The sequence below is a fragment of the Rhinoraja longicauda genome, chromosome 8, assembly GCF_053455715.1.
Source record: "Rhinoraja longicauda isolate Sanriku21f chromosome 8, sRhiLon1.1, whole genome shotgun sequence".
Classification (NCBI taxonomy): Eukaryota; Metazoa; Chordata; class Chondrichthyes; order Rajiformes; family Arhynchobatidae; genus Rhinoraja; species Rhinoraja longicauda.
The window spans coordinates 41,574,336-41,601,988 of NC_135960.1; the positions used below are offsets into that span (position 1 = coordinate 41,574,336).

Sequence of the window (27,653 nt, forward strand, 5' to 3'; positions counted from 1 at the left end):
TAACAGAAAGTTGCAGGGTCAATGGAGGGGACGAGAAATGTGTGGTTCTTCATCCTGTGTTTTCCTGCAGTCGCCACACTGGGAGGTAAAACTTTGCCCTTTGTTTCTATCTGTTTCTTTCTGTTCCAAAGTGTGAATTAAATTGTCTTGTATTTTGTTACTCTGGAGATTCGAAAAGTGTTTCCCTTTACATATTTTAACCAGAGGATGAAACCAACCTTGAGCTGCCCACCACAATGTCGCAAATGTTCAGTTTGGTTTCCGTATAACGCTTGTCCGACATACTCCACAACTGACCCTGAGACAGGCTGCTGGCCTTGCCATAACGGCATAACTGGCGAGTGAATAGTAGGGGTGAATGGGGAGTTAAAATTGAAGGCACAAAGTCAAGCAGGTATCTACATGTTGAAATTTGATGATTATTGATTAAAGACGATCAGCCAATTATAAACCTGCGATAGACACCAAAAGCTGAGTAACTCAGCGGGACAGGAAGGAATGAATGGAGAGAAGGAATGGGTGACGATTCGGGTCGAAATCCTTCTTCAGACTGGTTAGGGATAAGGGAAACGAGAGATATAGACGGTGATGTGTAGAGATAAAGAACAATGAATGAAAGATATGCAAAAAAGTAACGATGATAAAGGAAAAAGGTCATTGTAAGCTGTTTGTAGGGTGAAAATGAGAAGCTAGTGCAAATTGGGTGGGGGAGGGATAGAGAGAGAGGGAATGCTGGGGCTACCTGAAGTGAGAGAAATCAATATTCATACCACTGGGCTTTAAGCTGCCCAAGCAAAATATGAGATGCTGTTCCTCCAATTTGCATTTAGCCTCACTCTAACAATGGAGGAGACCAAGGACAGAAATGACTGGTAGGAATGGGAAGGAGAATAGGATAATTAAATTGTCCAGCAACCGGGAGATCAGGTAACAGATATAGAGTTTGGGGATAGGGCCAGTGTAAGCCTGGTATTATAAACCTGCACTGTTTTCTCAGTCTGCATTTAGGGGAAAAGAGCAGATGCAGAATAGATAGCTGTCGAAACAAGCAACTGCAGATGCTGGTTTACAAAAAAAGTCATAAAGTGCTGGAATAACTCAGTTACTCCAGTACTTTGTGTCTTTTTTTAGAATAGATAGCTTGCTGGCTCTGCCTAGATAAAGGGTCTCGGCCTGAAATGTCGACATTCCATTTCTCCCTGTAGAAGCAGCTCAAGCCACTCTCCTCATTTAGCAACAGTGTGGAAGATCTTGGGCAGACGTATGTTAGTATGCTGGAAATACCTTCTCTGTATATAAGGGGCAAATTTGATGTTTTATGTGTAAAAATGGTGTAAATCCCCCGGTGTATGAGGGGCATATATTAATGTTAACAACAGTTTGTATGCAGCAAGCAGACTTTATGTTGATGTACCAGAATAATATGGAGATGTGTGATCTTTTTCTTAGGGCCAAATGCTAATGAGCAGGAATAATATAGTGTTTTAATTGCAGATTTTACTTTAATGTCCAGAATACCATTGGGATTCCTGGTTTGTGTATATGAGGGATTTGTATATAATTGTGTGTGACTAGTGTGACAATGCCAACTGTATCTAAGGGAACGATTTTACATTAGAGAGCCTAAATAGTGTAGCGATTCCTTTTATGTATATAAGGATGAGATTGTTGATGTTTCAGGTGCAGATATTACATGAATATGTAGAAATATTTTGGAGGTATGTCTGTATTTTCAGGGAGCAATTTTTATGTTTATTACAAAATATTTCGAAGGCTGTTGGTCACTGTAAAAGGGGCAGATGTTAATGTGCAGGAACATGAGGAGATTTCTGGGCACAGTATGTTATCATTTTTATGTGCAGGAAGGGTATTGAGATTTTTACTGTGTATTAAAGGAGATAAAATACACACATTATTAATTGTGTGCATTGATGCTATTCATGCTTAATAATGTGCATTGAAAAGCTCCTGATGGCTGAATGAGCTTACTGGTTCAATGGTTCAATGGTACTTTATTTGTCACATATGCAACTGCACAGTGAAATTCTTTTTGAGTAGATTTAGCATGACAATGAATAGTCTATTGAACTTCTACAAATGTGGAGAGTACCGATTGGTGGCAGCAAAGCCTGGTTCAGAAATTCAAACATACAAGAAAGAAAGAGGTGTCAGAAAATTGTGGACACAAGTGGCACCAACTTGCCAACCATTGAAGGGATCTACTGGAAACTGCCTCAAGAAGGCACCTAATATCATCAATGACCCACACCACTCTGGGAATGCTCTCTTGTTGCTGTCAACAGGACAAAGAACTGTTTCTTCCAGTTTCAAAAACACCCTACATAGCCCTAACCACAACCTTGTATCAGTCACCTCAGTCAAACCAAACCCTTATGGACTTCACATTACTATGGTTGTTCTATGTACTTTGCACTATCACTATCTCTTAGTCTGTAAAGCTGCAGCAAGTTTGAATTTCATTGTTCCTGTTCATATCTGTTGCACATGACAGAAAACTACCCTTGACTCTTGACATTCATGGTTAGGAACAGAGTTGGCAGACAAGTGAGATAGACACAAAATGCTGGAATAACTCAGCGGGTCAGGTAGCATCTCTGGAGAAAAGGAATAGGTGACGTTTCGAGTTGGGACTCTTCTTCAGACTCTAGTACAATGCATAATTTGCTGCCTAGAATAGGTAAGAATAGTGATTGAAGCTATCTACTCAGGCTTGCAGATAATTGCATCAGTAATGTGTGCTGAGAACTGGAAGCACAATTTCAAAAACTGTGCATGGCACCAAGTTGGGAGGTAATATTTAACCAAGGAATAATGCATTTGAGGTGATTATTCAGTTGCAGAGTGGTGTGTAATTGGGAGATGAATTTCAATAAGTTGAGTGTGGGGTGCTGAATCTTGAAAGAAGTAAGAGAACCACTTTACTGTTTGAATCATTAGAATCTAATTTATTTATTCTTTTCTTGGGATCTGAGTGTCCTGGTGAGCTGCCTTCAGAAATCACTGCAATCCTTCTGGTGAAGGCAGGGAGTTCTAGGATTTAGAACCAGTGATGACGGAACAGGAATGTACTTACAAATCAGGATGGTGGGCAACTTGGTATTGATATTGATATTGGTTTCTTATTGTCGTGTGTACAAGTTTTACGGACGGAATTTAATGTTGCCACTTCATACCGATTGTATTCTGTTGATGAAGACATTGAGGATCCAGTTGCAAAGTGATGCCCAGTTCCCTGAGCTTGATAATGTTTGGAGGGGATTACTGATTTGCTAGGGCAGTTTGAGATCAAGAAGGAAGTGGTGCTGGGCTCTTGAAGAACATTGAGGTGGGTAAACCCCCAGGGCCCGATGGAATCTATCATGTTATTAAGAGAGTCAAGAGAAGAGATTGCAGGGGCCTTGATGAAGATCCCAGAGGTCTGCAGAGTGGTCAATGTTGTTCCTTTGTTTAAGAAAGGAAGTAGAGATAATCCAGGAATTTATAGACTGGTGAACCTCATGTCAGTGGTTGGGAAGCTATGTGGGGAGGATTCTTTGAAATAGGATTTACTCTCGTTTGGAAGGAAATGGGCTAACTAGGGAGGGTCTGTGTGGCTCTGTCTGTGGCAAGTTATGTCTTATGAACTTGATCGTGTTTTTTGAGGAGATGACGAAGATGTTCAATGAGGTTAGGGAGTAGATTTTGTCAGCATGGATTTTAGTAAGGCATTTGATTAAGTTCCTCATCATAGGCTGATCCAGAAGATTATGATGCACTGGGATCCACAGTGAGTTGGTTGTTTGAATTCAGAACTTGTTTAATCCTCAAAGACAGAGGGTTGTAGTGGAAGGGTGTTACTCTGGCTGGAGATCTGTGACTATGAATTTGTGCTGGGATCCCTGTTGTTTGTGAGGCAGATAGAAAACGTCGGCAGGTTGGTTAGTAAGTTGGCATATGATATCAAAATTGCTGGGGTCATGGACTGTGAGGAAGGCTGTCACAGTGGGATCTAGATCAACTACCAATATGAGTGGAAAAATGGCAAATAGAGTTTAATCTGAGCAAGTATAAGGTGTTGCACTTTAGGAAGGATCTTACAGTCCTAGTCTATAGCCTCCTGAAGGTGGCAACACAAGTAGATAGTGATAAAAGAAGGCATATGCTTGCCTTCACTAATCGGGGCATTGAGGATAATAGTGAGGAAGTCATGTTGTGACTTTATATGATTTTGGTGCCCCGCATTTGGAGCATTGTGCACAGTTCTGGTTGTCCCATTACAGGAAGGATGTGTTAGCTTTGAAAAGGATGCAGAAGACGTTTTCCAGAACTCTTTCCCGGATTAGAGGGTTTTAGCTATGAGAGTTTAGACAAACTTGGATTGTTTTCTCTGGAGTTTCAGAAGTTGAGGGGAGACCTGCTCAAAGTATATAAAAGTATCAGCGGCATAGATAGGGTACTTAGTCAGAACTGTTTTCCCAGGGTGGAAATGTCAAAGACTAGTGGCCATAGTTTTGTGGTTAGAGAAATAAAGTCTAAAGGAGATGTGCATGGCAAGATTTTTATACAGAAAATGGTGGGTGCCTGCAACACGTTACCAGGAGTGGTCAAGTCAAGTCAAGTCAATTTTATTTGTATAGCACATTTAAAAACAACCCACGTTGACCAAAGTGCTGTACATTTGATTAGGTTCCAATAGAAAAAAAAAATGAAAACATACAGTAGCACGCAAACAGTTCACAGCGCCTCCTCAATGAGCCTCAAACGCTAGGGAGTAGAAATATGTTTTGAGCCTGGACTTAAAGGAGTCGATGGAGGGGGCAGTTCTGATCGGGAGAGGGATGCTGTTCCACAGTCTAGGAGCTGCAACCGCAAAAGCGCGGTCACCCCTGAGTTTAAGCCTAGACCGTGGGATAGTGAATAGCCCCAAGTCGGCCGATCTGAGGGACCTGGAGTTAGAGAGGGGGGTTAGAAGATTTTTGATGTAGGGGGGGGAGTGTCCATTTAGGGCTTTATACGTGAATAGGAGGAGCTTGAAGTTGATTCTGTACCGTACAGGGAGCCAGTGGAGAGAGGCCAGAATCGGGGTGATGTGGTCCCTTTTACGGGTACCCGTCAGGAGTCTCGCTGCGGCGTTTTGGACCAGTTGCAGGCGGGACAGGGAAGATTGGCTGATCCCAGTGTATAGGGAGTTGCAGTAGTCTAGGCGGGAGGAAATGAAAGCGTGAATGATTTTTTCTGTGTCGTCGAATTTGAGGAAAGGTTTGATTTTAGCTATGGTTCGAAGTTGGAAGAAGCTGGCTTTTACCACAGCGTTGACTTGCTTATCAAATTTTAATGCAGAGTCAAATATCATGCCGAGGTTTTTGACATGCGGTTTGACTAGGCAGGATAGGCTTCCAAGACTGCCTGTTATCAATTTGATGGAGTCGGGGGGGCCGAATAGGATGACCTCAGACTTGCTCTCATTTAATTGGAGGAAGTTCTGTGCCATCCAACATTTTATGTCCTCAAGGCAGTGTGAGAGGCTGTTTAAATTTGACTGGTTGTTGGGTTTCAGGGGGAGGTAAAGCTGAGTGTCATCGGCATAGCAGTGGAAAGAAATGCCGTGCCTTTGAATGATTTGGCCAAGGGGGAGCATGTATAGAGAAAAGAGAATGGGGCCTAGGATTGAGCCTTGTGGAACTCCGCAGGAGAGGCTAGCTGGAGCAGAGTAATAACTGCCTATGTTGATGGCGAAACTCCTATCTTTGAGGTACGAAGCGAACCAGCTCAGGGCAGTGCCATCAATGCCAACCGCGTACCGGAGACGGTCAATAAGGATGGTGTGGTCCACTGTATCGAATGCTGCGCTGAGGTCGAGAAGGAGCAGGATTGCACAGTCGCCGGTGTCGATGGCGAGAAGCAGGTCGTTGTGTACCTTCAACAAGGCAGACTCTGTGCTGTGGTGGGCTCTGAAACCTGACTGGAAACTTTCCAGGATGGTGTTTTGGTGCAGGTGTTTTGGTGGTTGAGGCAGATACGATATGGCATGTAAGAAGTTTTTGGATGGACATGTGGATATGCAGGGAATGGAGGGATAGAGATCACATGCAGGCTGAAGAGATTGCTTTAACTAGGCATCATGTTCGGCACAGATATTTTGAACTGAAGGTAGACACAAGATGCTGGAGTAAGGGTTCGTTCTGCGCTGTATTATTTTATGTTCTATGTTTGGTAAACATAAAATAAATCTTTCATATATTGACGATAAATTCTACAAGAAAGTGAAAAGGATAAGAGTGTGCAAAAAAACAAGATGTTCCTGAAAAAATACACAAATAGAAAACAAGCCCGTTAGTGGAAGAGGGGCCCATTCAAATCCATTGCTGAGGTAGTATTTGAGTTGTGCTGGTCAGTTCAAGAACCTGATAGTTGTAGGAAAGGTGATCTTCACGGTGGAAATCCTTGATGATAGATGCCACATTCTTGAGATAGATATTTTGAGGGTGGTGAAGGCTAGCCTGTGATTGGAGTTAATGGACATTTGAGATGGATTCAGGCAAATATGCTGGATAATGGGATTAATGCGATTGCCCTGAGAACTGGCATTGACTGGATGGGCTCAAGATCCTCCCGCTATATTACAAGAGGTTCTGAGAAACAGTCCAACATCTTTGGTGTTGTTGAGTAATTTGGGAGACTCTTACGTAGACTTTCATTCTAAATAACCTTGAATCAATTCCTGCAAGTCAGGATCGCAGGTTTTCAATCATTAAAATTACAAATGGTCTCAGGGAGGCAGTCAGGAAATGTGACTTTCCCATGAGATTGGGGAACCATGGGCTCGTGAATAGCTGAATGCCCCTTCAAGTATAATGCAATGGAGAGTCTGCCTTCCATCTGAGGCAGGAGTGTGTTCTCTCTGAAGTTCCTTCAACTCCCAATATCCCACGTATCTCCCTTCACCCTTACACACGATCCTGAATTCCTCTCCGCCTTACTCCTGCATGCCCCCTGGCTACCCACTTGCATTCCACCACATACCACATTGCAACCCATTTTAAACTCCCCGCACACTTCTCTGCATACATCCCCTCCCCCTGCATTATCAACGCTTTCAGCAGCTGGCCTTTGATGGGTTGACTTTTATGCAAAGTCCAGGTTGCTGGTCATTTTGAAGTTGTTGTCTCCTAGCGCTGGTTTCCAGCGGTGAGGTTAGCTGTACAACATGATCATTTTTTGTTGGAAGTAGGAGGAGGAATGAGAAGTGGTGATATATTGGTATAGTCACCAGTTCCTTTGAAGTGCATTGGCTGCAGTGAAATAGAGATCGAGTTGCAGGGAAATGTATTTGTTCTCCTAAAGATGTTTTTTTCAAATATATGCTACCAAAACAGGAAAAGGAAAAAAACAACTTCAATGCTTTGCACATCAAAAGGCCATCAGCACTTCTCATCGTTAATATGACCTTTAACAAAGAAAGGGAATTGAACATGTATATCGTACACTGCTGCCGTTTGAAGATCAGAGGTTGAATACCAAACGAGGCTCATTGTTCAGAAACAGCCCAGGACTTCCCACGTGATATCAGGCACACTGCGGGTGAAGAACATTGCAGTGAGCTGCTGTGCTATAGGTTTTTAGGTTGGTTTGTGGGTGCTTGGCCACTTGCCTTTTCTGTACCTTGCAGGAGTTCATGATCCATATTTATGTGGTCTATGAGAGGCTGTAGCCCCTTCTTAAGTATTTGAATAGGCTGCTTCACAACGTCTAGTTGCACTTCAGTCCCATTCTCCTGGTCTTTGGCCACCTGGTGTGGAGAGGGGTGAGTTGGTCTGGGAACCACCTCATTGTCTGCTCCTAGGCCTGGCCAAGTTGGTCATTCTCAAGTCCAGACAGCAGATGCTCTAGTGATCCGTCTGAGCTGACAGCCTGCTCCTCTGGTCCACGGCTGAGTATCCATGGAGACGGAGCATGTGGTATCCGCTGACTCGCCTCAGGCAACAGTGGCTGGAGTGTGTCCTGGACCCTCAAGAATCATATTTTGATTTTGAAGTTTTAAATATGTAAATTAAGTCTTTGTTTAAAAGGACAGTCCAGGGAAAATGAAAATCAAAAATACTGTAGTCACTGGAAATTTGAAATAAAGACATAATATTCTAGGAACACAGCAGGTCAGGCAGCATCTGCAGAGAGATAGGATCAGAGTTAGACACAAAGTGCTGGAGTAACAGCGGGGAAGGGTCTCGACTCGAAAAGTCACCCATTCCTTCTCTCCAGAGATGCTGCCTGTTCCGCTCAGTTACTCCAACATTTTGTGTCTATCTTTGGTTTAAACCAGCATCTGCAGTTCCTTCCTACACAATCGGATCAGAGTTGTTGGTTCAAGTATGTAACCCTTAACCACGAGTGGTCAAGTGTCACATATCCATGTTCCCACAATCTTGTTAGATGAGAAATTCCAGTTTTTAGACCCAGTAATGATGAAGAAATAGCAATATCTTTCCATCAGTATGGAGTGGAACCTGTATGGTGGTGATTGAGGTCATAGATTTGGAAGGTGCTGTCAGGGTCACCTGAGTAAGAAATGGCCATGCATTTTGCAGATGTAATATACTTCGGCCAATCTCTGCCACAGGGAGACCTAGGGAAGGCAAGCTAACTGCTTTGGGATGGGCTTCATGGTAGGGAGCTGGAGGTGGAGGGGGAATTTTGATTTTTGGACTTGAGACCAATGACTAGTGGAGTGCCTCAGGGATGGTGTTGGGCCCATTGCTGTTTGTCATTTATATCAATGGTTTGGATGAGAATGTACAAGGCATGATTAGTGCATTTGCAGATGGGTAGTATTGTAAATAGCAAAGATGGTTATTAAGAATGACAGTCGGATCTTGATCAGCTGGGCAAGTGAGCTGAGCAATGGCAAAAGGGGTTTAATTCAGATAACTGAGATGTTGCATTTTTGGAAATCGAACTAGAACCTTCAAAATGAACAGTCCTGAGGAATGTAGTGGAGCAGAGAGTTCTCGAAGTACAAGTACATAATTCCCTCAATGTGGCATTGCTGGCAGATAGGGGGTGAAGAACGTTTTTTGCATTCTGGCCATCATCAGTCAATAAATTAGAGTGTTTTGTTATGAATAGTGTTGAGCTTATTGAGTGTTGTCAGTCGCACCTCCAGGCAGGTGAATAGTATTCTATTCTGTCCTTGACTAGCACTTTGTAGATGGTGGAAAGGCATTAGAGTATCAAGAGATGAGTCATTCGCCACAGGATACCCATCCTCTGACCTGCTCTTGTAGCCACTGCATCTGGTCCACTGAGTTTCTGGTCAATTGGTTGACCCCAGGATATTGATTGTGGGGGAAACAGTGATGGTAGGGGGTTAGACTCTCTCTCTCTGGAGTTGGTTATTGCCTGGCATTCTATGGCATGAATGTTATTTGCCACTTATCAGTCCATGCTTAGACTGGATTGTTTACTGTAGAGTTACTGAACACTAAGCAATCATCAGCAAACATCCCTGCTCCCCCTGCCTTTGTGATGGAACGAAGGTCATTGCTAAAGAGCTGGCGATGGTTAGAGCTGGAATGATTAGCCTGTAACCACAGCCATATTCCTCGCTGTGAGGTATGACAGCAACTATTGGGTTGTTTTCTTTTAATGCTCAAGACTGTCATTACTGGCAGAGAACTTCATCACATGCATCGGTTCAGGAAGGAAGCAGCTTCTCAAGGGGCATTAAAAGATGAGCAATATTTATGGGCCATCTACATCAGGGAAGGTGATTATTGTATATAAAGAGCATTCTTGATAATGAAAATTGCTTTTGTTTTTTAGGACCAAGCAGAAGTTCTTCCAAACCCCGGTTTGTGACTGCCAACCATAGAGGGGAGGTCACCCTCTTGTGTGGGTTTAATGGCACAAAGATTGAGGAAGAATTCCAAGTTGTCCTCTATAAAGGTGTGCTGAATAAAACATCAGTGGTCTGCTTTGCTATCTTCTCCAACTGGACAATTCAGCCCTCAAAGGCGAAAGACCTGTCCCGATGTGAGTTTCGGTGTGGCCAAAGCAATGTGTCCATAACCATCAGGGACCTCAATGTGACCGACACAGACCGATACATTTGCAATATCTTAAAAATATACCCGCCACCATATCAGCAGATCTCCGGTCAATGGACCATCATCAACGTCAATCAGGTAGCCAGCTGTCCTCCAGGTGAGTGCCCAGGCTGACTTTCTCCCACCTCTGCCACACGCTGTCTGGTGGCCATAGTCCCAGGAGATATTGGGCTGCTACTTTAGTTTATTTTATTTTAGTTTAGTTTATTGCCACGTGTACCAAGATTCAGTGAAAAGCTTTTGTTGCATGCTAACCAGTCAGCGAAAAGACTACACATGATTACAATCAAGCTATCCACAGTGTATAGATATATGATAAAGGGAACAACATTTAGTGCAAGATAAAGTCTAATAAAGTCCAATTAAATATAATCCGAGGGTCTCCAATGAAGTGGATAGTAGCTCAGCACTGCACTCTAGTTGTTGTTAGGATCGTTCAGTTGTCTGATAAAAACTGGGAAGAAAGTGTCGCTGAATCTGGAGGTTTGCGTTTTCACACTTCTGTACATCATGCTTGATGGGAGAAGGGAGAAGAGGGAGTGACCGGAGAGAGCATCGCCCTTGATTATACTGATGGCCTTGAGGAGGCAGCATGAAGTGTAAATGGAGTCAATGGAAAGGAGGTTGGTTTGGGTGTGGTCTGGGCTGCATCCACAATTCTCTGCAATTTCTTGTGGTCTTGGGTGGAGTATTGCCAAACAATGTTGTAATGCATCCCAATAAAATACTTTCCACGGAGCATCTGCAGAAGTTGGTGAGAGTTGTTGGGGACAACATGCTGAACTTCCTAAGCCTTCTAAGGAAGTAGAGACGTTGATGTGCTTTCTTGGCCATTGCTTCAATATGGGTAATCCAGGCCAAGTTGATAGTGATATTTACTAGAAACTTGAAGCTTTCAACCATTTCTACTTCTGCGCCTTTAATGTATACTGGGGTATATGTACCACTTTGCTTTCTGAAGTCAATCGCCATTTCCTTTATCTTGCCTCCAGTAAGGTTTTACCTCCTTGAATATTAGCGATCTAGGTACGTTTACCTTAAATTACCTTAGATTCAAATAATCTGCTTTCATTGCCCTTTGAGGAAGGGAGTTTCAAAGATTTGTGGCCTTCTGAAGAAAAAAATCACCTCATCTGTGATTAAAATAGGCAACTCTTTATTTTTGATATTCTAACAATGGGTCTCCAGCATGAAATATTAACTATTTCTTTTTCCACAAATACTGCTTGACCTCCTGGATTTCCATTTTTTTCTGTTTTTAATTTGAGATCTTTAACATTTTTTCTAATTTTTGACCTCTTATTTTGAATCAGTGATCTCTAGTTCTAGGTTCTCCCACAAGAGAAAGCATCCTCTCCATATGCACCCTGTCAAGCCCCCTCAGGATTTTATATGTTTCAATCAACTCCAGTGCGTACAAGCTTAGCATGTCCAAATTTTTTTCATGACACTACCCATTCATTCCAGATCTCAGTCTAGCAAACCATCTGTCAACTACTTCCAAAGTATTAACATCATTAAATATGAGACCAATACTGTATTCAATACAGATGTGGATGCAGGAGATGTTTAACTGCTGCCCGAGCGCAGGTGGCTGTCGAGGTGTCCGCCAGCGGAATAGCCCCAGGACACCGCGTGAACCGGTCGACCACAGTGAAGAGGTGGGTTATGCCCCGGGATGGCGGCAGCGGTCCCACGATGTCCACGTGAATGTGCTCGAACCGCTGCCGATGGACGCAGAACCCCTGCAGCGGCGCACGCACGTGTGGCTGGACCATGGCGGTCTGGCACGGGATGCAGGTGCGTGCCCAGTGTGCAACCTGCTTGCGCAGCTCGTGCCACATGAAGCGGGAGGCTACCAGGGCCGTTGTCTTCCGAATGGAGGGATGGGCAAGCCTGTGGAGCACCTCGAACACCCTACGCCGCCAGGCGACGGGGACGATGCAGGCCCGAAACTGCCTTGCGGTAGGCGGCCATTTCCTCGCCCACCAGCTTTGCGGCTACCAGGGCGGAATAATCAATACCACCGGCCACTTGGAGAACGGCGTGGACCGCGGGTCTAGATAAGGCATCGGCCACCCTGTTGTACTTGTCCTCCACGAATTGGATTGAGGTGGTGTACTCCCGGGAAGGCACAAGGCGGGCGACATTGCTTGGCGGCGGTGATAATAGCATCAGCCCTCTCTGCTGGTGTACGGTGGTACGGGCGATGGTGCTGACTGGGCTGACCACCAGCGTCCTCTGCTGGCATCGGAAGGAACTGCCGGCGGGCCGTGCGGCGACGACGTGCCTGCGCCGGGGTGCCCGATGGCGGCCGGATTTCACCGTGGAGGTCACCCTGAGACGCGGTCGACGGAGGCCCTGACTTGCTGTGCGCCTCCTGATGCCGCTGAGACAACAGCCAGCACTTCCAGTTCCTCCTGACGGGCCATCCACAGCTGGTCAGCTGCAGGCGGATGTCGGCTGGGAGCTGCCGAAGATAAGCATGTTTGAACAAGAAACAGGGCTCATGGTCACCCATAAGGGCGAGCATGTCCTCCAGGAGGGCCGGCGGTCACCGAGGCCCTCCATACGCAGAATCTGAGTTGCCCGCTCGGAGTCGCTAAGGCCAAACCTCCTGATGAGCAGGGCCTTGAGGCCCACATATTTGTTAGCTGCCGGGGAGGGGGCGCGGAGGTAAGGTTTAACTCGCCTCGCAGTCGCCTGGTCCAGAGCGCCAACGACGTAGAAATATTTGGTTTCATCCACCGTCACGCCCTGCACAGCAAACTGTGCCTCTGCCTGCTGGAACCAGACATCAGGCTCTTCAGTCCATAAAGTCGGGATCTTTAACGCGACGGCTTTGAGGTCGGCGGGACCGGGTTGTGCATTGTTCTGGTCCATCACGAGTTCCACCGAAGGGATGAACACACCCTAAAAAGCCCTGGGTAGAAACCCCGTAGCCTGTGGGGAGTCCCTCACAGAAAGATGAAGGCGGAAATAAACACACAGAAACACACACAAGAAACACACAGAAAGATGAAGGCGGAAATAATGATTAATAAGACTGATATTAGCTTGAATAAATGATTTGTTAAAGGAGGGAAAGCAGGAGAAACTAATGGTAAAATTTCAGTGTCTACGTGAGGTCAGAGTCATAGATTCAGAACATATCTAGCACCGTAATAGGCCCTTCAGCTTACCGACCAACCGACCATCAAGCACTCAAATACACCAATCCCATTTTACTCTCCTCACATTCCCAACAACTCCCCCAGATTCCGATGTTGGATACTCAGCTATTCAGATCTTAATGACAGATGTAAAGACCTAAAGATAAAAAGTCAGGTGGCAAAGTAGGATGTGAGGAGGGCATTAAAGTGTTGGCGAAAAATATAAATTAAATAAGCAGGTGGCAGAAAGGGTGGAAAAGTGTAAGATTTTTCTTTGTTGGATATATAGAAATAAAGAATACCTTTTAACAATAAGAGTTGATATAGAGAGGGATCTGTGCATGCTGGTTTATGAAATGCAAAATACCAAAGCCCAGCAAGCAATTTGGAAGGCAACCAGTAAGTTGGACATTGCAAAGGGTTGTGAGGATTTTGGTGAGTCCTCAGTTGGAGTACTGTGTATAGAAAGAAGAATTGGAGCCTACCTTTACTTTAGTCCATCTATCACTCTACCATCATCCTTTGTTAACTCCTTAAAAAACTCAAATGAATGAGACAGCATTTTCCACGCACATGGCAATGCTGGCTATCCCTGATCAGTTGCTGCCTTTCTGAGTGTACATAAATCCAGTCCCTTAGCATTTTCTCCAATAATTTGTCCACCTCTGACATAAGGCTCACAGGCCTGTAGTTATCTGGTGTATTGTTGCACTCTTTCTTTAAATCTTTGTCTACCTCACCCGTGGCCAACGAAGATGGAAAAATCTCTGCCATGGCCCCAGCAATCTCCTTCCTTATTTTCCATAGAATTATGGGACAGATATCATGTAGCCATGGGGATTTATCCACTCTTAAGTATTCCAAGATATCTAACACCTCCACATATCCCTCCCTGAATTCCATATTTTTTTACATCCTTCTCCTTGGTGAATTTAGATGAAAGATCTCCATTGCCTAACCTGACCTTTCGCAGAATGTGCTGGCCCTGAACTCTTGTTAATTCTGTTTTACAAGACTCTCACTTGTCAGATAGTGTTTTACCTTTAACAATAGACAATAGACAATAGGTGCAGGAGTAGGCCATTCAGCCCTTCGAGCCAGCACCGCCATTCAATGCGATCATGGCTGATCACTCTCAATCAGTACCCCGTTCCTGCCTTCTCCCCATACCCCCTCACTCCGCTATCCTTAAGAGCTCTATCCAGCTCTCTCTTGAAAGCATCCAACGAACTGGCCTCCACTGCCTTCTGAGGCAGAGAATTCCACACCTTCACCACTCTCTGACTGAAAAAGTTCTTCCTCATCTCCGTTCTAAATGGCCTACCCCTTATTCTTAAACTGTGGCCCCTTGTTCTGGACTCCCCCAACATTGGGAACATGTTTCCTGCCTCTAATGTGTCCAATCCCCTAATTATCTTATATGTTTCAATAAGATCCCCCCTCATCCTTCTAAATTCCAGTGTATACAAGCCCAATCGCTCCAGCCTTTCAACATACGACAGTCCCGCCATTCCGGGAATTAACCTAGTGAACCTACGCTGCACGCCCTCCATAGCAAGAATATCCTTCCTCAAATTTGGAGACCAAAACTGCACACAGTACTCCAGGTGCGGTCTCACCAGGGCCCGGTACAACTGTAGAAGGACCTCTTTGCTCCTATACTCAACTCCTCTTGTTACGAAGGCCAACATTCCATTGGCTTTCTTCACTGCCTGCTGTACCTGCATGCTTCCTTTCATTGACTGATGCACTAGGACACCCAGATCTCGTTGAACTCCCCCTCCTCCTAACTTGACACCATTCAGATAATAATCTGCCTTTCTATTCTTACTTCCAAAGTGAATAATCTCACTTATCTACATTAAACTGCATCTGCCATGTATCCGCCCACTCACACAACCTGTCCAAGTCACCCTGCAGCCTTATTGCATCTTCCTCACAATTCACACTACCCCCCAGCTTAGTATCATCTGCAAATTTGCTAATGGTACTTTTAATCCCTTCGTCTAAGTCATTGATGTATATCGTAAATAGCTGGGGTCCCAGCACCGAACCTTGCGGTACCCCACTGGTCACTGCCTCCCATTCCGAAAGGGACCCATTTATCCCCACTCTTTGCTTTCTGTCTGTCAACCAATGTTCTATCCATGTCAGTACCCTACCCCCAATACCATGTGCCCTAATTTTGCCCACTAATCTCCTATGTGGGACCTTGTCGAAGGCTTTCTGAAAGTCGAGGTACACCACATCCACTGACTCTCCCCTGTCAATTTTCCTAGTTACATCCTCAAAAAATTCCAGTAGATTTGTCAAGCATGATTTCCCCTTCGTAAATCCATGCTGACTCGGAATGATCCCGTTACTGCTATCCAAATGCTCAGCAATTTCGTCTTTTATAATTGACTCCAGCATCTTCCCCACCACTGATGTCAGACTAACTGGTCTATAATTACCTGTTTTCTCTCTCCCTCCTTTCTTAAAAAGTGGGATAACATTTGCTATCCTCCAATCCACAGGAACTGATCCTGAATCTATAGAACATTGAAAAATGATCTCCAATGCTTCCACTATTTCTAGAGCCACCTCCTTAAGTACTCTGGGATGCAGACCATCAGGCCCTGGGGATTTATCAGCCTTCAGTCCCATCAGTCTACCCAAAACCATTTCCTGCCTAATGTGGATTTCCTTCAGTTCCTCCATCACCCTAGGTTCTCCGGCCCCTAGAACATTTGGGAGATTGTGTGTATCTTCCTCAGTGAAGACAGATCCAAAGTAACGGTTTAACTCGTCTGCCATTTCTTTGTTCCCCATAATAAATTCCCCTGCTTCTGTCTTCAAGGGACCCACATTTGCCTTGACTATTTTTTTCCTCTTCACGTACCTAAAAAAACTTTTGCTATCCTCCTTTAAGCATCTTCTCCCCATTTACATTCACCAGGTTTTTTCTTGCGCTAACAAAAATCAGTATTCTCTCAATTTAGAACATTAACTTGACAATCAACAATTAAACGCTTTGTTGGATACCCTTTTCTATAACTATCTTGAAAGTTACAGAAAAATGATCACTGTTCTAAAAGTGTTCCCAAATCCACACTTCCACCACTTGTCCAACTTCATTTCCTAAGAGAAGGTCAAGTATACCTCTTTTGGTTGAACTATTTGTACAGGTCTGAAAGAAAATCTTGGATACACTTAATATAGTTACAAATATATTCATATTTCTCTTCCGGTAACAGAGCCTGGAATAGAGTGTCAGTTTTGGAAGGACAAGCTGTGTCAAGCTTTATATGAGTGTTATCAAACAAAGTCAGATCTTGAGCCATGTAATGGTATGAGGGCAGTTGAGCAATGGCTGAGTCTGAACATAGAACATAGAAGAAAACAGCACAGGCACAGGCTCTTCAGCTCACAATCTCTGTGTCGGACACGATGCCACGTTAAACCAATCTCCATTGCCTGCACATGATTCAAATCCCTCCATTCCCTGCTTATCCTGTGCCTATCTAAAAGCCTCGAAAATGCCAGTATTATATCTGCTTCCACTACCACCCCTGGCACACGTTACAGGCACCCACCACTCTCTGTCTAGACATCTTGGGTACACTTCATATATTTCACCCTATCAAAGCCCCTTGCATTAAGGCAATCCCAGTCAATATTTTGAAAGTGTAAATGTCCACTTCTATAACCCTATTGTTTTAACAACTGCCTGCACCTTGTTCACATATCTGTTCCTCCAATGCCCACTGTTTAATGGGAGGACTGCAGTGTAAAACCAGCAAAGTGATCTTATTCTATTTTATACCCAACTTCTACCATAAATCCCCATTGGCTGATCCCCCTAGGACATGGTCTCTAAATACTACTGCGACATTCTCCCTTATCATTAGCGCAACTCCACTTCTTCCCATGCATCCTTCGAGGAGAGACTAAGATAGATCGGCCTAACCTTACTGGAGATTAGAAGACTGATAGGTGTTTTCACTGAGATGGTGAAGACTCTGGGAGGGTGGTTCAAAAGATAGATGGTTTGCAACTCACAACCGTAGCTGATAGTGAGTGGAATTGTGTCAGAGTTCAGGAGGACATAAACTTGCTGAGGTACCTTTGATTGCATCTACACAATCTACAATCTCTACCACAAAGTAAGACAAGGGCAGCAGATGCCGTGAACTACCACCACCTACAGTATTTCCTCCAAAATGCATGCTGACTTAAAAATATATTGGTGCTATTTCATCGCCCCCTGTGTCTAAATCCTGAAACCCTCCGAGGTGGCACCTTCACATAATGGACTGCTGCGAATCAAGAAGGTAACACCAGCACCTTCTCAAGGACTATTGGAGACGAGTAATGATGTCACATATCATACATGATGAAATTAAAGAACATTTGCTTGGCCACATACTCTTTTCCAACTGAAGCAATATTCTTTTTATCAGAACATTTGTAAAAACATCCAGAGTTCTGATGAAGGACCCACTACTTTAAACGCTCACATCTTTTACTAATAGTACACAGTGGTTGCAGTGTGTAGCACCTTCAAAATACTTAGCAGTACTTGCCCAGGCTACTGCAATAGCACCTCTAAAGACAGGGGCAGCAGATATTAAGGAACACTGCCACCTGCAGATATATCTTCATCCCTTCAATGTCTCTAATTTAGTCATCCCTGGAATGTGGATATAGCCCTGAAACCAGTCTCCAGATACATCGTCATGGAACAACAGGCTATACAGTGCCAATATTACAGCAACTTATCATTTTGCACTTTCTTCTTCTCTGTATTTAGCTAGTTAATAAAGATTGGTTTGTTTCCGCTTCAGTTTTGTGCGTTCTGCATAGCTGATGAGGCCAACATATGAGACTTCCAAGGTTGGGCAGGAAGTGACTGGGTCGGTGGGTAGATCGTGAGTTGGCCCGTTTCTGTTGCTTGCACAGGGCCTCTATGTGTTGGTTTCGAGTTTGCAGTATCATTCAAAACACTCCTCCCCACTTTGAGTGCAATGTGTCAGGGATTCCCAGGAGTCAGTAGGAATATATTTTCAAGCAGGCAGGCTTAGAGCACATCCTTGTCTACTAGTAATCTCTTCCTGTGACAGACCCTGGAATAGTGTCAGCTTTAAATCAGGCTGTGTCAGTGAGGTTGGAATGGTGAAAATAAAGGGTTAGCTATTATCAAACAAAGTTTTACCATGAGTCACGTAATGTATTAAGATGTATGATGAGAATGGCAGAGACCGAACACAGAACAGCAGCAGGCCCTTTAGTCTATAATGTCTGTGCCAAACATGATGCCAAGATAACTAATCTCCACTGTCTGCACATGATCCATACCCCTCTGCACTCTGCATATCCATGTGCCTACTTTAAAGCCTCTTAAATGCCGCCATCAATCTGCTTCCACTACCACCACTGGCAATAAATTCCAAGCTCCCTTAACAGCCTGTGTAAAAAAACTTGCCGTGCACATGTCCTTTAAACTTTGCCCCCCCCCCCCCGAATCTTAAAATGGTGCCCCATTGTTTTTGTCATCTCCACCTGAGAAAATGGTTCTGTTTACCCTATCTATCTATGCCTCAAAATTTGATATACTTTTATCAGGTCTCTTCTCAACCTTAGACGTTCCAGATAAAACAATTCAAGTTTGTCAAATCTCCTCTTATAGCTAAACCAGGCAGCATTCTTCTGCACCCACTCCAAAGCCTCCACATCCTTCCTGTAAAGCAGTGACAAGAAATGCACTCAAAGTGCAAATGTTGTCTAACTAAAGTCATAAAGTTGCAACATGACTTCCGGACTCCTTTACTCAATGCCTTGACTGATGAAGTCAGGCATACCATGCCTTCTTTTCCGAAAAGGATGGGAAGGCTTTGGAGAGGGTACAGAAGAAATTTACTAGAATGCTGCCTGGATTGAGGGATATCAGCAACAAGGAGAGAATGGACAGACTTGGGTGGGTTTCTCTGGAGCACTGGATTTTAAAGGGACACCTGACAGAAGTATATTAAGTTATCAGAGGCATAGATAGGGTAGGACCTTTTTCCTCGTGTGGAGAAGTCAAAGATTAGAGGGCATAACTTTAAGGTGAGAGAGGCAAAGTTTAAAAGAGATGTGCAGGGCAAGTGTTTTTACACAGAGGTGGTTAGTGCTTGGCACATGCTGCAGGGGTGATGCTGGAGCAGGATAATTAGTGGAGTTTAAAAGGCTTTCAGATAGGCATGGATATGCAAAGATGAGATCAGATTATCTAGGCATCATGTTCAGCATTCTGGGCCGAAAGGCCTTTTCCAGTGCTATACTGTTCTACGTTCTATGTACCACTCTATGTACATGTGCTTTCAGTGAGGTATGGACTTGGTTCCCAAGGTCCCTCTGCTTGCCGACACTGTTAAGGGTCTTGCCATTAACTGTATACTTTCCCCTTACTTTCGACCTCCCAAAGTGCAACATCTCACACATGCCCATATTAAACTCCACCTGCCATTCCTCTGCACATATGTCTAACTGATCTAAATCCTGGTGTGTACTTTAACAGCCTTTCCTACTGTCTACAACTCCAACAATTTTATTATTGTCTGCAAATTTACTAACCAACCTACATTTATATACAAGTCATTTATATATAAATCACAAGCAACATACAGACCTTCAGCCAGAATAACTCCCTTCCACCACTACCCTCTGTCTTCTTTGAGTAAGGCATTCTGAATACAAACTCCCAATCACTGTCAATCTGATGCATCTTAATCTCCTGAATCAGGCTACTGAGAGAAACTTTTGCAAATACCTTACAACATATTGACAACATCTACTGCCCTGCCCTCATCAATCACCTTTGTTACCTCCTCAAATAACTCAGTCGAATTAGAAAGACATGACTTGTTATGGACAAACCCATGCTGACTGTCCCTAATTATCCAATTCATTTCCAAATGTGATAAATCCTATTCAAAACTTCCTTCCAATAGCATTCCTACTGCTGATCAGAGACTTACCTGGATGATGTTGATTTCTCTTCCTAAACAAACGTGATTAATTTTAATTAAAAGGAGAAGGAGAGGAGAATACTTTTACAGAGGAAATTCCAGAAATCAGGGCCTCTGCAACTGCAGGTGTGGCCAAACATAGTGGAGCAGTTAAATTGAGAGATGATTCCGAGAATGACTACACATTATCCACAGTCCTTTCCAAAGCAAGGCACTTCCCATATCTCAGGAGTGACATTTCAGTGAGGGAAGACTTTGACAATAAAACTCCCCAATGCCTTCAGTTGTCCAACACAAACTCCAGAGACTGAGAGTGCCTGAGGATCAAGACTTCAAACCTTACTCAAAACACATCATCTGCATTGCAGATGATATTGTCCTCCGAAGCTGGGACTACTGGCAGCAGTAGAGAGATACGATCAACATGATCTCTGAAAATTCCCCTAAATCCACAACAGTATCCTCTTCCAGACCAACCTCCCAGCACTGAGATTTTAATTACCCTCAGTCAACTCAGCTGGGAAGACCACATCATTTGCTTTCACTTTAGCGGGCTCCCCAAAGTGAGACTGAGCTCTCCGTCCAAGTTCTGTCACGGGGAGAGATTTTACAGGCTGGCAAACAGATTCTAGGATGTGATCAACGTCTCTTTGGAAAAGTTCAACATCCTCACCAAAGAGGAAATCCAGAGCCATTGAAATTGGAGGCGGACTTCAAGTCTTTACTTCATGCCTGTGGGAGCACAGAGCTAGAGGTACAGCATCTCCAATACTGCCCACCACAACCCCTGCCCCCACTAAGTGCTTTCCACAGAAACACGGCACTATTTCATAATGAAAATGGCCAACATGTCACTATTTCACACACAATTCACCAAATAGCACCCTTTCATGGTAACAGTGAATCCCCCTCCTCCACCTACTCTTGCACAGGAACATTTTTGCACATGTAGCATAGCTCACAGGCCCTGCTACCCTTCCTACTTACTGAGGGCACTGCTTCATGAAAATCTCCAACCATTCATGGGGATGCACTAATCCATTCAATTCACACATGAACACTATTATTCAACTCTCTACCCACACACACAGTGCCTCGTATCGAGTTACCAAAAACACCACGCCTCCGACTCTCCTCTGTTGCCTGTTTCCCACCATTCACACAGACACTTCTATTCATCACAGACAGATCCACCTCCAACATCCCACACTTTCACACAGACACAGCACTATATGAAACACCCTCTCTTTTCACTGCTCTATGGTAACATTGCTCAAGGCATAACTCTGTATAGTATAATGTGGTCTAAATCCAATTCTACTCCAATTAAAACTGTGCTGTAACCCACACAATTCACAGATACATTGTAATGGGTAGTTTTCCAATCCTTCACACAGGCCCAATGCTGGATGTTAATGTCCATGAGGATAATGGGATTAATCTGAGGTGTCTTCTCTTTCAGAAGAGACTGGTCATTGCTTACCACTGACTGCGATTTTCACCATCCTCGCTGCACTGCTCCTTCTATACAGTGTATCCGTGACAGTGGTGTACTGCAGGCACAAGGTACGTACTCATGGAAGTATGGTGCTGAGTGTTACCAATGAATGAACTATGATGGTAACTCTTCACCAGCCAGTTAATTTCTGGTGTGTCTGAACAACAACTACAAACCTCTTTGTTTCACCTCAAATAATTGCAGTACCAATGCTCACAGTATGTCCCCTGATGACCAACAGGAAGCTCTTTAAAATATTAATATGTGGTTCTATTGAGGTGACAGCTCTTTTTAGTATTTGGCCTTCCTTGCACAGTCAACATGGTCTTATGATGAAAAAGTAATGCTTAGAATCAGACGCTGGACAGATCCCTACAACACCATGCTAGTAACAACTGCCAACCTTACAGAGTCATATTATTCTTTACTTTACTTTCAGACATTTAACCTATCCTGTGTCCAAGCATATAACTCCTACCCAGTGAAATTACCTTTTGTGAGCTACCTCATTAAATGTCTTTTGAAAATCCAGGTACATAATATCGCCTGTTCCCCTTCATTTATTCTGCTTGTCGCATCTTCTAAAACAAAACAATTGAATTTGCCAAACATGATTTTTCCTTCATAAAATCATCTTGATTCTGCTGAATCTCAGTATGAGTTCTTTGCGCAGAGCATTGCAGATCGTTTGACTTCATTTCCTCAAACGGTAGTGGCTGCTCAGTTGTTAAGTTTGAGGTTCACTGGTTTAGGAGTTGTATATATGGATGGACAGAGGATAGGGGTGTATAAAATCATGAGAGGAATAGATCGGGTGGATGCCCAGAGCCTCTTGCCCAGAGTGAGGTAATCGAGAACCAGAGAGGTTTAAGGTGAAGGGTGAAAGATTTTATAGGGATCTGAGGGGGTGACATTTTCACGGAAAGTCAAGTCAAGTCAAGTCAATTTTATTTGTATAGCACATTTAAAAACAACCCACGTTGACCAAAGTGCTGTACATTTGAATTAGGTTCCAATAGAAAAAAAAATGAAAACATACAGTAGCACGCAAACAGTTCACAGCGCCTCCTCAATGAGCCTCAAACGCTAGGGAGTAGAAATATGTTTTGAGCCTGGACTTAAAGGAGTCGATGGAGGGGGCAGTTCTGATCGGGAGAGGGATGCTGTTCCACAGTCTAGGAGCTGCAACCGCAAAAGCGCGGTCACCCCTGAGTTTAAGCCTAGACCGTGGGATAGTGAATAGCCCCAAGTCGGCCGATCTGAGGGACCTGGAGTTAGAGAGGGGGGTTAGAAGATTTTTGATGTAGGGGGGGGAGTGTCCATTTAGGGCTTTATACGTGAATAGGAGGAGCTTGAAGTTGATTCTGTACCGTACAGGGAGCCAGTGGAGAGAGGCCAGAATCGGGGTGATGTGGTCCCTTTTACGGGTACCCGTCAGGAGTCTCGCTGCGGCGTTTTGGACCAGTTGCAGGCGGGACAGGGAAGATTGGCTGATCCCAGTGTATAGGGAGTTGCAGTAGTCTAGGCGGGAGGAAATGAAAGCGTGAATGATTTTTTCTGTGTCGTCGAATTTGAGGAAAGGTTTGATTTTAGCTATGGTTCGAAGTTGGAAGAAGCTGGCTTTTACCACAGCGTTGACTTGCTTATCAAATTTTAATGCAGAGTCAAATATCATGCCGAGGTTTTTGACATGCGGTTTGACTAGGCAGGATAGGCTTCCAAGACTGCCTGTTATCAATTTGATGGAGTCGGGGGGGCCGAATAGGATGACCTCAGACTTGCTCTCATTTAATTGGAGGAAGTTCTGTGCCATCCAACATTTTATGTCCTCAAGGCAGTGTGAGAGGCTGTTTAAATTTGACTGGTTGTTGGGTTTCAGGGGGAGGTAAAGCTGAGTGTCATCGGCATAGCAGTGGAAAGAAATGCTGTGCCTTTGAATGATTTGGCCAAGGGGGAGCATGTATAGAGAAAAGAGAATGGGGCCTAGGATTGAGCCTTGTGGAACTCCGCAGGAGAGGCTAGCTGGAGCAGAGGAATAACTGCCTATGTTGATGGCGAAACTCCTATCTTTGAGGTACGAAGCGAACCAGCTCAGGGCAGTGCCATCAATGCCAACCGCATACCGGAGACGGTCAATAAGGATGGTGTGGTCCACTGTATCGAATGCTGCGCTGAGGTCGAGAAGGAGCAGGATTGCACAGTCGCCGGTGTCGATGGCGAGAAGCAGGTCGTTGTGTACCTTCAACAAGGCAGACTCTGTGCTGTGGTGGGCTCTGAAACCTGACTGGAAACTTTCCAGGATGGTGTTTTGGTGCAGGTAGGGCACTAATTGGTTAAGGATTGCCTTTTCAAGGACTTTTGACAGGAATGGCAGTTTGGAAATGGGTCTGTAGTTGCTAGGCAAGGTGGGGTCTAGGTTAGGTTTTTTCAGTAGGGGCTGGACCACCGCGTGCTTGAAACTGGTTGGAACAGTGCCAGTGGCCAGAGAACTGTTGATAATAGAGAGGATGCTGGGACCAGCTATTGCAATGACATCCTTCAGAAGGGCAGTGGGGGCAGGATCAAGGGGGCAGGTTGCAGGTTTCATAGCGGAGATAAGCTTTGCAAGGGAGGATAGAGTGACGGGTTGGAAGCAGTCCAATTTAGATGAACAGACTAGTGAGACAGCTAGGTCACGGGTGGGAGGGGAAATGTTCATTCTAATATTCTCAACTTTGTTGGTGAAAAATTTAGCGATGAGTGATGAGTGTATGGAACGAGCTGCTGGAGGAGGTAGCTGAGGCAGGGACTATCACAACGTTTAAGAAACAATTATACAGGTACATGGATAGGACAGGTTTAAAGGGATATGGGCCAAACGCAGGCAGGTGGCACTAATGTAGATGGGGCATGTTGGTCGGTGTGGGCAAGTTGGGTCAAAGGGCCTGTTTCCACACAATATGACACGACTCTATGATTCTAATGAAAGGTACTTTGTAAATATAAATCTAAAATAAGAATAAGGGAGGGTTTGTTCAGAGAGTGATATTCAGTAAATGGAGCCACATTGGTGATCAAAGAAATTGATAAATGCCTTTCTCTAATTTCCAGTATCTAGTTTTTTTCATCATCACATTTTACCTCTATTTTATTTGAAGGGTGAAAAATGGCTCCACGCTTAAAAATGTAATCCAGAATAGACAGGCGAGGGTGTTAGTCAATTCAACGAATCTTAACTCTGCTATCAATTCATGCATTTGTGTTCCCTGAGTAATAGATCACAAGGCAGGAAAAAATATATTGGCACATTGTGTATAGACCCTGCTTGTACTATCAGTTTATCTTATTCAACGCTGATAGTCCCTGATCTGAGGAGACAGTTAAGAAATAACCACGTTATTGGTCTGGAGCCATATACAGTATAGGGGATGGGAGAAAAGGAAAAGGTGGACGGGATCATGAGAGAAATGGGTGCTCAGCTAGGTGGGGCACAGAGAAGAGAGGGGGGAAAAGGAGGTGGGGTTGCATTGTATGCTCCCTAAAATTGGAGAATACAATGCTGACACCATTGTCACACCTGTTCCCCCTTGGTCAATTAATCAGCCGTCATGGTCTCAACTTCCACTGCTTCGCCGATGATATCCAGCTCCTCATCTCCACCAAGTCAATCTCCCCCACCACACACTCTACACTGACAAACTGCATCACTGAAATAAAATCTTGGCTTCAATCAAATTTCCTCAAACTCAATTGCAACAAATCTGAAATCATCATCATTGGTCCAAAAACGCTCACCAAATCCACCCAAAACTTCATCCTCAACATTGATGGTCTCCCAGTATCCACCTCCCCTCACATCCGGAATCTTGGAATCATCTTTGATCAAACCCTCTCCTTCGACAAACACATCAAACACATGACAAAGACAGCCTTCTTCCACCTCAAAAACATTGCCCGTCTCCGTCCATGCCTCTCCTCCACAGCTGCAGAAACCCTCATCCACGCCTTCATCACCTCCCGTCTGGACTACTGCAACAGCCTCCTCTATGGCGCACCCTCAAAAATCATCAGTAAACTTCAATACATTCAAAACTCCGCTGCCCGTCTACTCACCCACACCCCGATCCGTGACCATATCACCCCCGTCCTTTACAAACTCCACTGGCTCCCCATCCCCCAGAGAATCCAGTACAAAATCCTCCTCATGACCTACAAAACCCTCCATAACCTGGCCCCATCCTACCTGACCGACCTCCTCCACAGGCACACTCCCACCTGCACCCTCCGCTCTGCTGCTGCCAATCTCCTATCCCCCCACATCCGGACCAAACTCAGATTCTGGGGGGACAGGGCTTTCTCCATCGCTGCTCCCACCCTATGGAACTCACTACCTCAAACCGTCAGAGACTCCTCCACACTCACCACATTCAAAACATCACTGAAGTCTCACCTGTTCAGTACTGCTTTCAACCACTGAAGGTCACCCCACCCTCTGCCTCCTTTCTCTGTTCGTTTACTTATTTATCTATTTATTCACTTCCCTATGTTCTCTAAATCCCTGTAAAGCGTCTTTGAGTATATGAAAAGCGCTATATAAATGTAATGTATTATTATTATTATTGAGTTGGCTTGTGCTTGGTCCACCAAGGCTTGCTAGATCTTCAAGTCGCAGATCATTTTAACTCCCCTTCCCATACCTTCCTGTCCTGGGCCTCTTCCGTGGCCAGAGCGAGGCCAAACTGGAGGAACAGCACCTCATATTCTGCTTGCGTTGCTTACAACCCAATGATATGACCATTCTATTCTGTATCCATCTATCATTTGCCAGAAATGTCTCACCCCCACCTCTCTTCCAACTTTCTCCTCTCCACATGCCCCCATTACAATCTCTGGAGAAGGGTCCCGACCTGAAATGTCACCTATCCATGTCCTCCAGAGATGCTGGCTGACTAATGTTGAATTACTCCAGTACTTTGTGTCCTAAATCTTAGCAGTTCTACGAGTACCATTCTTTTTCTCCCTTTATCTGTCATCCTCCTTTTCTTACTTCCATTTGTCCCTATATCTTGCCTTCCTGGCTTCTTTCCTTTTTTGTTGTCTCAGCTGCTCTCACATCCTGCTTGTACCTTTTGTCCTTCCTGTCTTGCCAAGCCCCTGTCTTCTTCTCTCTTACCCTGGTTCCATTCCCAGCCATTAAAACGTGTTATGGTCCAAGTCTTCCAGCTCACCACAGAGCAATTACCTTTTTGAACTAATCACCTCATCAGCTAAGCTCTTTAGCAATGAACGTATACCAAACTCATAACCTTCTTATTTTACAGATGAAGATTGACGAGATTTATATTAATGTGCGGACATAACAAGTTTCAGAAGAAGAAGTCGATGGCCTGATTTCTTCCAGTCCATGTGATGACTTTCCTCCCTCTCTCACCAGTTGATGCCTTACTTTAAGGATCCCTGGCTATCTGTTTAACTCCCTCCTGAATCTATTGATACCTAAGCACTGGGTCATTTGGAAAGCTGATGTGGGTTCAGTATGGAAGTACTTATTCTAATTTTGGGAACTGACAAGTAGTTAACTGCCTCGTTCTTCATCATTATGTATAAGATAAGAACTTCAATAAACCCTAGCATATGCATGTTTTGGCATCATTTCAAAGCAGTGCTTGCACCACATGGTGTTACCAGGAAATTCACAGGTGTCATTTCTACTCTTAAAAGCAATGAGTAACTGTCAAAGACCACTTCAGGAAATAATATATCCCAGGCTGTCCTGACTATCTGGCAAGAGTCCCATGAGAGCAGAAGATGAAATAATGCAAATGTGTCAGGTTTCAATTCAGATTGTTCTTTACTTTGGATGAGGGCTCAATGATTTAGAGGTCAGGTTACTGGAAAAACAGGTCTGAAGCACTGAACTCGAGTACCATCA

The 27,653-nt window shown here is 44.3% G+C and overlaps 1 protein-coding gene across 1 annotated transcript; it reads left to right on the forward strand.

Moving 5' to 3' along the window:
* Positions 1-21: 21 nt before the first annotated feature.
* LOC144596265 (T-cell-specific surface glycoprotein CD28-like) lies at positions 22-27,081 on the forward strand. Its single transcript, XM_078404484.1, has 5 exons — positions 22-85; positions 9,820-10,200; positions 10,852-10,857; positions 21,710-21,810; positions 27,043-27,081. Exons 1-5 carry the CDS (start codon positions 22-24, stop codon positions 27,079-27,081), a joined length of 591 nt encoding a protein of 196 aa, XP_078260610.1.
* The last annotated feature ends 572 nt before the right edge of the window (positions 27,082-27,653 follow it).

Excerpts from the sequence above, each read along its gene's own strand:
- LOC144596265 (XM_078404484.1), top strand. The coding sequence starts at position 22 with ATGGAGGGGACGAGAAATGTGTGGTTCTTCATCCTGTGTTTTCCTGCA. Across the intron at positions 86-9,819 it reads TGCAGTCGCCACACTGGGAG|GACCAAGCAGAAGTTCTTCC; the intron begins GTAAAACTTTGC and ends TTTGTTTTTTAG. Across the intron at positions 21,811-27,042 it reads TGGTGTACTGCAGGCACAAG|ATGAAGATTGACGAGATTTA; the intron begins GTACGTACTCAT and ends CTTATTTTACAG.